Here is an 8,968-nt window from a genome sequence, read left to right on the forward strand (position 1 = left end):
TAGCGTAGCTTTACCCATAGCATTGCTGTTCAGGAGAAACACCCCAAATGACTTCCCACTATTATCTTCCAGACAGAGGAAAAAGGGATAGTGTCCATAGAGGTTATGTGTTCCCTGTAGAGAAGAAAGGAGGAGACAAATGAATATAGGGCATTGGTGCCTTGTGAGACCACCATGTGGGAGACTTACTGAAACTGAGGGGGTGCCTACACGGCATAATCAGCTTACAAGGCATTCAATTATAAGCCTTTTGCGAAGGCAAATGCACATGTAAGACACACATGTAAACATGCCACACACGCACAACTAAGCAGGCCTGATTTGAGCAGGCCTTATTTTAAGCACATATGTCTCTTTGTGTTTGTGTGTGTGTGTGTGTGCTGTGTTTACCCCATTAGGAAAAGCATCTCTTGTGAAAATTGGCCAGGTTCTCCAGTTTGTGTCATGCCGATATTGCCTATGGACATGCTCCCCCAGGCCATAAATATTATGGGATGGGAGCTTAGCAGACAGCTGTATGTACTGGTCTTCAAACACAATTGGAGCCATTCTAGTGTCAAACCTGAATGTCAAACCAGAAAAAAAGTAAAGTTAAGTAGGAAGTGAAGAGACACACTGATGCACTGGGATGTGGAATAAGGGAGAGCAGATAAGAGTGAATTTGTGTGAGACACAAAAATAAAGAAAATGAGCATGAGATGGAGCAAGAAGAGAGTGGGAATGAGACAGAGACTGTTACGTCCCCACATGAAAGCTAGACGAAGAGGGAGGGGGACAGTAACAGTTGGATCCGGGTTGAAATGAAAAGGATGCCAGGCAGAGGTGTTTAACACAAAATAAATCTTTATTATAATTAATTAACCCAATAATCATATAAGCAGTAACAACAGAAAGAGACAGCAACGCTGCTTTAATGACAAATCTGACAGGCCAACCCAAAGAGATGGCGACCGCTTCAACTAAGAAAACAACTATAAGGCTTCAATAGAATAAGACAGCAACGCTGCTATTAGGAATAACCAGGCAGGCCAAGAAATGGAGGCTGCCGTCATTTAAGCAAAACCACTGCCCAGTTGCACGCACGCACGCACGCACGCACGCACGCAGCAGGCCTTTTCCACACCTAGACCTAGACCTTACATTCACACTATACAAAACACAGAGCAAACCCATCACTATGCGCTGCGCGAGAGTGCATCAGCCACCAGATTCTCAGTCCTTTTCTTGTGTTGGATAACCAGATCATAATCCTGCACCAGCAATGCCCAGCGCATTAGTTGCTGGTTGTGGTTGTACATATGTTGGAGGAATGTAAGGGGATTGTGATCTGTATACAACGTAACTGGAAAGGAGCTAGAGCCCACATACACAGTGAAGTGCTGCAAGGCCATCAGCAGCGCTAGAGCTTCTTTTTCTATGGTGGAATAGTTTAGCTGATGACGCTTGAACTTTGTAGAATAGCAGCAGACTGGGTGACACACACCCTCTGTGTCGTCCTGTAACAGTACCACACCAGCTCCGGTGGCACTGGCGTCAACTTCCAGTTTGAAAGGCTGAGAGAAGTTGGGGGCTGCCAGAACCGGGGCGCTGCAAAGGAGAGATTTTGCAGACTCAAATGCATGCTGGCATTCCCCTGACCACTCAAAAGCGATTTTGGGGCTACATAGCTTTGTCAAAGGGGCCACAACTACCGCAAAGTTCTTACAAAAACAGCGATAGTATCCACTCATGCCCAGGAACCGCTTTAGCTCCCGCCTAGTGGCTGGGGCTGGGTAGCTGAGGACAGCCTCGACTTTTGCCTCTACCGGGTGAACCTGCCCGAAACCCAGCGACAGGTATTACAATACCTTGTAACATCTGCCTTCATTGCTGGCCAGAAGAAGTGCTGCAGAATACGGTCATACGTTTTAGTTACCCCCAAATGTCCTGACCATGAATGATCATGGGCTAATTGTAGCACATGCTGACGCAAACTAGACGGGACCACTATCTGTTGGACTACACTCTAGTCCTCCCCTGGCTTTGAGGTCCACCTGTTAACAGGAGAAGCGATTTTAAACAGCCCCATCCCTTTTGGCTTACGTGGTGTTGAGGCTGGCTGTCTGTAGGCCTCGCAGTCCTCTATTAAATGGCCAGATTTAAAACAGTAAAAACATTTCCGGTCTTACCTGGGACGAGGCACAGGTACCTCTCCCCTTGTGTCTTGCTCACCACTAGCACCGCTAGCCTTCGCTAGGGTGCTGCGTCGCTCATGCTTAACTCGTCAGCCAGTGTCGCGGCCCTGCTGCAACGTGGAGACCTTCTGTTCGTTCAGATGTACTGCCATCCGCTCGGACATGCAGTTTTTAAATTCCTCAATGAGAATTAACTCCCATACCGAAACTAGGTCTGCAGCTTTACAGGCCATACACCATCGGTCAAAGAGGACACTCTTTTCCCTCGCAAAATCCAGGAAGGATTGACCCTGCACCTTTTTCAACCCCCGAAATCGCTGCCTATAAGCCTCGGGGACTAGTTCGTAGGCTAACAGGATAGTACTTTTCAGTTTGTCGTAATCCAAACTGCACTCAGCGGACAACGAGGAACAAACTTCCTGTGCCTTGCCCACCAGCTTGCACTGCAGCAGGATGGCCCACGCATCCCGCGGCCAACGCAAGGCTGTCACTATCCGTTCAAATGATTCAAAGTAAACCTCCACCTCAGTGTCACGAAACACAGGGACCAGATGACTATTACTGCCTACATCAAACTGTACCTCTGTCTGTGACAGCAAGGCCGCCACAGGAGGGGAGGAGGCCTGCTGGAGTTCCAGCTGTCGCAGCTTGACCTTAGTCTCCGCCTCCAACTCCACCTTCTTCAGCTCGACCTCCCTAGCGCTACCCAGCTCCGCCTCCAAACGCCTAAGCTCTAACTCCTTTTTCAGCTGGAACTCACGCTCCTCCTTTCCCAGTTGGAGATGAGCCAGACGGACTCTGAGCCTAGCATCCTGCTTAGAACCCTCCGATGACTGGGTGGAGAGCGGATCAAAATGGGGCAGTGTCATTGGCCCACAGGTGTAGACACTGGAGGTTCTACGACCTGGCCTGGAACATGAGGCGCTGTAGGTACTAAGTCCAACCAGACTGGGTGTGCTCGGGGGTTCTTGCATTACAACCACCCCCTTCTCCAACAGCCCAGACACCAGAGTGGCCTTCAGCTCCGCTTTGCGTAGACCAGTGGAGACACTGATCCCGTAATATGTTGCCACCTCATGCATATCCCTCTTCCTACAAACATCCAGCAGGGCAAGCGACGGCTTTGCCATAAATCCAGCAATATCAAAAGTGGCCATGAAACTCATAACGGCCCGCAAAACACAAGCTAACCACTCAAGGGCCACACAACACCTTCACTACACAACCAAAAACAGGCGAAATAAAATGTGTTGTATCAAGACAACCATTAACTAAAATTCTACCAACCCTCTCCCAAGTCCTGCCTACTCAGAGTCTAGCCTCACCTAGCTTCTGGAGCTTCTGGAGCAGAGACATTTTGACAAATTGAGTTGCAGGAAAAAAAAACAGCGAGTAGACAGGCCATCCCATCAAGCTGTAATAAGCCCTCTGGGTAACATTTCTGTAGTCTTCAAAACAAGACATACACTGGTTACTGAAATACCAAGCCTGCTGAACTTTCAAACAGCTGTCAGATATTACAAGTAAAGGTTTTAAATGCTGTAAATATATGATATTATTTTCATTTAACATCTTAACCCTAATTCTGTTCAAAAAGATCATTTCCACATGACAGGCACACAGGCTTAATAGAATGATTATGAGCAACATTGTCCATTTATCTATATAGTAAATAAATAACAGATGTCAGTGGAATTTAATGCCATAATAAATACCTGGGGTAACCTCCTGCAATTTTTATGATTTAAAAGTAAATATGTAAATATTGTTATCACTGTATTTTATGGACTTTTTACAGTTCATGGCCTGCTTATTCTCATATTCTTATCAAACTATAATTACATTATAACAATTTAGATCTTGGTAAACATTCCATGTGCTTAAAAATCCCACAATGGTTGTCTCTGTAGCTATGCTTCACCCACAGTGCCAAAAAGGATCAGTTTGGTTGCTAAATCACAAATAATCTTCATCTGCTTATCTTAAAATTTATCTTGAAAATAATTTTAAAGGCCTGTGACTAAAAGTTGTGTGCAGTGTTGAGAAAGATAAATGCAACTTTTAAAAGCAGGTCAAACCAACAGCTTTCATTTTATGTAACTGTGACTTTAACTTTGTCTTTCATTATTTGTTTTTTGTAAGTAAAGAGTGTTGAAGAAAATAATTAACTGACTCTTTTTTTTCTTATAGAAACATAACTCAACAATGAAAGAAAGCCAATAAAAGACAAAACACTAAAAGCAAAGGATTAGATAAAATGACTGTTGTACATGTTTTGTCATTTTGAAATGTGTTGGCATGTCTGAGCAATATGAATTCTCTATTGGCAGTGTAACTTTTGTTTCACCACTTTCTGCCAAGAGCAAAGATCAACTACAGGAGTGTAAACTATCGTTATCAGTATTTTAGAGCACAGAGATTATTCTAAGTATTGAACATTTGCAATCAACCAAAGAAATCCCCGTACACTGTAGAGAGTTTGAATCAGAAAAATGGACATCCTATTTTTTTCATGAAATAATTGTGGACCTCTGTCTACAAGCTATTTTTTATACCAATGGAATTTATTAAAAATAAATATATTTTCCTACATTGAATGAAATGATAAAAACCTCCTTTTAACCTTTCCCCACCAATGATAATAATAATTAGTTTTTTGTCAAACAACTGCACAAAGGGCGCATTGACTGGCGCCTGGTTGTAAATTTCATTATCGTTACATCCAGGAAGACTGATAAGCCGCAGTGATACCTATATCGATGACATCCACACAATTTGCACCCCTACTATAAATTAAACATTTTCAAAGGTTGCTTTGGCTTTCACTTTTCCTGTAAATAAATCCACATTTACCTAGTAGGGAAATTTGTCATGCACCATAAAAGCCAATAATGATGTACAAAACACCATTAGCACTAATGTATGCAATTGTTGTTTTGCTCTATTTATCTGTGTTTGTGTGTTCTGTGGAGGAGTTTGTCACTGCAATGTCACACAGGGCCAACAAAGCATGCACTGAATCAACACGAAAATAATGACTTATTGTTTGAGAAACTGTCTTGTAACATGGAATGGTGTCACCTGCCAGTTTTGCATGACAGCGAGTTGGTGTGCTGCTGAGACCACCTTTGTGGCTTCCTTACACATCTGCTTCAAGTGATGCACATAACCTGTGGTTCCGAATTTCCAGTGTCAAATGTTTAAGGGGACAGTTCTGATAAGTAATACTTGTAATTCTAAATAAATATTTAATAAGTCAATTTATCTTATATTAAAATTTCAGTACCATGGCATCTTAGCATTATTATGGAAAATCTCCTCCACACTACGCAATCCTCTGCTGCTATACATGCTTTAACTCAGAAATGCCCTCATCCCTCTTTACTAGCGCAACCATAGTATATAAAAAAAATGTATAAAGTACATAAGAAATTATAATAACAATTACCTTCATGTGAATCGTGTTTTTTTTAATGAATACACACAGTTTGAATAGTCTGATATCTTTTGTATATCCAATCTGAAACAGCAAATATACATGGTATATACACACAATGAGCACTTACACAACGTTTTGGTTCTCCTCTCTGCGTACAGTAAGGCCAAAGGGTTTCTGTGTGATCTGCAGTGTGTTGTTGATGGGACTGGATGGTGTAGGGTTGAGGCTAAGGATGTGCTCATGGGGGACTTCAAACCTCTTATTGTTGGGATCATAAATCTGAGGGAAAGGAAACAGTCATTTTAGGCAGTTAGACAGAACTCTCGCTGTCTCAGTAATACTCAGTTGTGTATATTTCTATTCTTCATTCTCAACAGCTTTTATGGTAAATGGTAAATGGCCTGTATTTGTATAGCGCTGTACTTAGTCCCTAAGGACCCCAAAGCGCTTTACACTACATTCAGTCATTCACCCATTCACACACACATTCACACACTGGTCATGGCAAGCTACATTGTAGCCACGGCTGCCCTGGGGCGCACTGACAGAGGCGAGGCTGCCGGACACTGGCGCCACCGGGCCCTCTGACCACCACCAGTAGGCAACGGGTGAAGTGTCTTGCCCAAGGACACAACGACCGAGACTGTCCGAGCCGGGGCTCGAAACGGCAACCTTCCGATTACAAGATGAACTGCCAACTCTTGAGCCACAATCTTTTATATTAAAGATACTTTGATTAAACTGCTTCTGAAATGAATAGTGTATCTCATAATTTATTACTTTGCTGTAAAATCTGGCCCTGCAAACATGCATACAAGAATATAAACCCAGAATGGTGTCAATGTTCACCTTAAATCTGAGTCGATTCTTTGTCTGCATTTCTGCGTCAATTGCCAGTTCCTTTATGTGTTGACCAAATAGAGGTGGAGATTCCATTCTTGTCAGTTTTGCCTTTATAGCTGCAAAAATAAACAGATGACAGTAAGATGGCAAGAAGTTTAATATATCATCCACATAATACAATATATTTACATAATGTAGAAATCAGTTACATAAGAAACATAAGTTTAAAAAATGAAAACAAAACAACAATTCAGTTTTGTTATATTTTATTATAAAGAGAAACTGTGTGAGCAAACATTCGTCAGGGTCAGTCGTTCAATTCAGGTGTAGCACCACATTAAAATCTTCAGGTGAACTTAGACTGGACTTTATTTAAACAATATGTATTGCCAACTTCTTTTACCTCCATGATAAAAGGTTACAGAGTACTTAGTTGGCTCTGTTGTACTAATTTGCATAGTATCCTTAAGCAATACCTTTGCCAAATGGTATTACATTTTAAATTAGATATGGATAAAAAAAAGGAATGCTTTCATTTTTATGTGTTGGTTCAATTCCCAACACATACAAATCTCAGGCTGGGCTTATATATATATATATATTCATGACTGTTTTTGAATATTCTACTGAGTCCAAGCACATACAGACTTCTTTCTATTTATGTGCATATTTTTATCAGTTAGTGAGCACATGACTCTGAATTAAAGAATACAGAGGGGGTTTAAGGTTTTACCATAAGAATTTGGTGTCTCCTGTGATTCCACAGTATATCCATAGTTGGTTGGGAAGAAACACCAGGGAACATTACTCTCATCCCGTGGACTCCAACAACAGCCACGTTCCTGACATATCTCCTGTTAAGAGTATTGTTGCCAATATAATTATTTGTAGTGTCATTACTGTTACTATTAGAAGTGATTTTTGTCACAATAGCAAATGCTTAAATTGTGTAAATAATATTTATTTATTTAATTATTCATAAATTAATAAATAAACAAAATCCCCATACATACACTTTACACTTTAGGAAATTAGTTTACCTGTGATGCTCCAGAATCAGGGAAGCAATCTACTCTCTCACCCAGAGGCATGCTGGGACATGTTGGCACAAATGTATCTGTAATTTCTGAGAAAAGAACAATACAACTAAGTCACAATTATAAAGGGTAAACCTTGTAATTTTACAAACTGACATTAGTGTGCAGATTATTCTCTGGTTTAGAAATGATAATCATGTGAGCAAAAGAAAAGTAAAGGAGGAAGTGATTTTATGTTGCTTAAAACTTAGATGTGTATTTCTCTGTGGTCCACCTACCTTCTTTCACACCAGATTGTCCCGTGGCAAAAAGAACTATGAATGCGATTGATATAACACTCATAATCGTAAACATCACCATTAACATCACCTCCAACTTAGAGAAGCGTTTTTTCGCCATCTAACAGAGAAAAAATGCACAAGAACAAAATATTCATACGTACACAGTGATTACAAAGGCCAGCATCATTAACACTCGTTAATGATAGCAAGTTTACTACAGGCAAGGTCTCAGAGGTACAAAAACCTTTAGCTGCGTAATGATGCCCATTGGCAGGAGGCACACTCACAGACGTGCAAAAAAATAAAAATAAATAAAAACATATTTAACACACACATACATTTTCCTTCCATTAACCTTGATTTTTTGGCAACAAGTCTTACAAAGGTGGGATAGGTATTAAATTCAGTAAAATAAAACTATAAACGAGAAGGAGAGTGGAGTGAGACTGAAAAAGAATCTGGAAAGGAAAGCTGTCCAACAGGCTTAGCCTACTCTTTGCAAAGGCACCCAACATACAGCTCAAGCAATTAGGCTTCACTCCAGTATAGTCTACTCTTGTAGACAAAAACAAGGTGAATATCTGGATGTGTGTGTGTGTGTGTGTGTGTGTGTGTGTGTGTGTGTGTGTGTGTGTGTGTGTGTGTGTGTGTGTGTGTGTGGCTATGTGTCTGTTTGGGTGTGTGAGAAGCTTATAGCTATCCTGTTTAATGTGCTGTGAAGAGCAGGTGAGGGCGTAGAGAGAGACAGAGAGCCAAATGTCTGCATGCCCCTGTGTGTTAGCAATCAGCTGCACATTATAGAGAAACACTGAAAAGCACCTGCAAACATGCAATGTAAGGCACAGAGAAAAAAATACACAAACATAGTGTATGTTTAAAGTACAAATTCTTTAGGCTCTCTACTCCTCCTTTTGGCTTCCACTGAATACATAAAAGTAGGTTTCACTAAATCTTCCAACACACAGAAATCCTGAAACTAACACTGTTTTACAGCTGCACTTTTGAGGTTCCCTGAGTACAGCAAGTTTAAAATATTATATTTAAATAGAACTTTTATTAAACTCAATGACAGACCAGGAGGCAGTTAGCTACCTGTAATTAAGTTTAAGACTAGCATAAAAATTGCATATGTGATGTGCATCGTAACAACAACAACAAAAAAAAGAAAAGAAAATCAGCATCAAAGAACCCTCA

The 8,968-nt window shown here is 41.1% G+C and overlaps 1 protein-coding gene across 1 annotated transcript in view; it reads right to left on the reverse strand.

The window, feature by feature from the left end:
- LOC308401670 (sucrase-isomaltase, intestinal-like) overlaps positions 1-7,892 on the reverse strand; it is a gene marked incomplete at its 5' end in the record, with an annotated part of 61,221 nt that extends 53,329 nt beyond the window's left edge. The window contains 7 exons of the mRNA XM_080889996.1: positions 15-114; positions 391-562; positions 5,741-5,892; positions 6,463-6,572; positions 7,190-7,310; positions 7,497-7,582; positions 7,772-7,892. Coding sequence (XP_080746122.1) covers positions 15-114; positions 391-562; positions 5,741-5,892; positions 6,463-6,572; positions 7,190-7,310; positions 7,497-7,582; positions 7,772-7,892 — 862 coding nt within the window. The remainder of the gene's footprint in view (positions 1-14; positions 115-390; positions 563-5,740; positions 5,893-6,462; positions 6,573-7,189; positions 7,311-7,496; positions 7,583-7,771) is intronic.
- Between the last annotated feature and the right edge of the window lie 1,076 nt (positions 7,893-8,968).

The sequence above is a fragment of the Rhamphochromis sp. 'chilingali' genome (genome assembly GCF_963969265.1).
Source record: "Rhamphochromis sp. 'chilingali' genome assembly, chromosome: 8".
Classification (NCBI taxonomy): Eukaryota; Metazoa; Chordata; class Actinopteri; order Cichliformes; family Cichlidae; genus Rhamphochromis; species Rhamphochromis sp. 'chilingali'.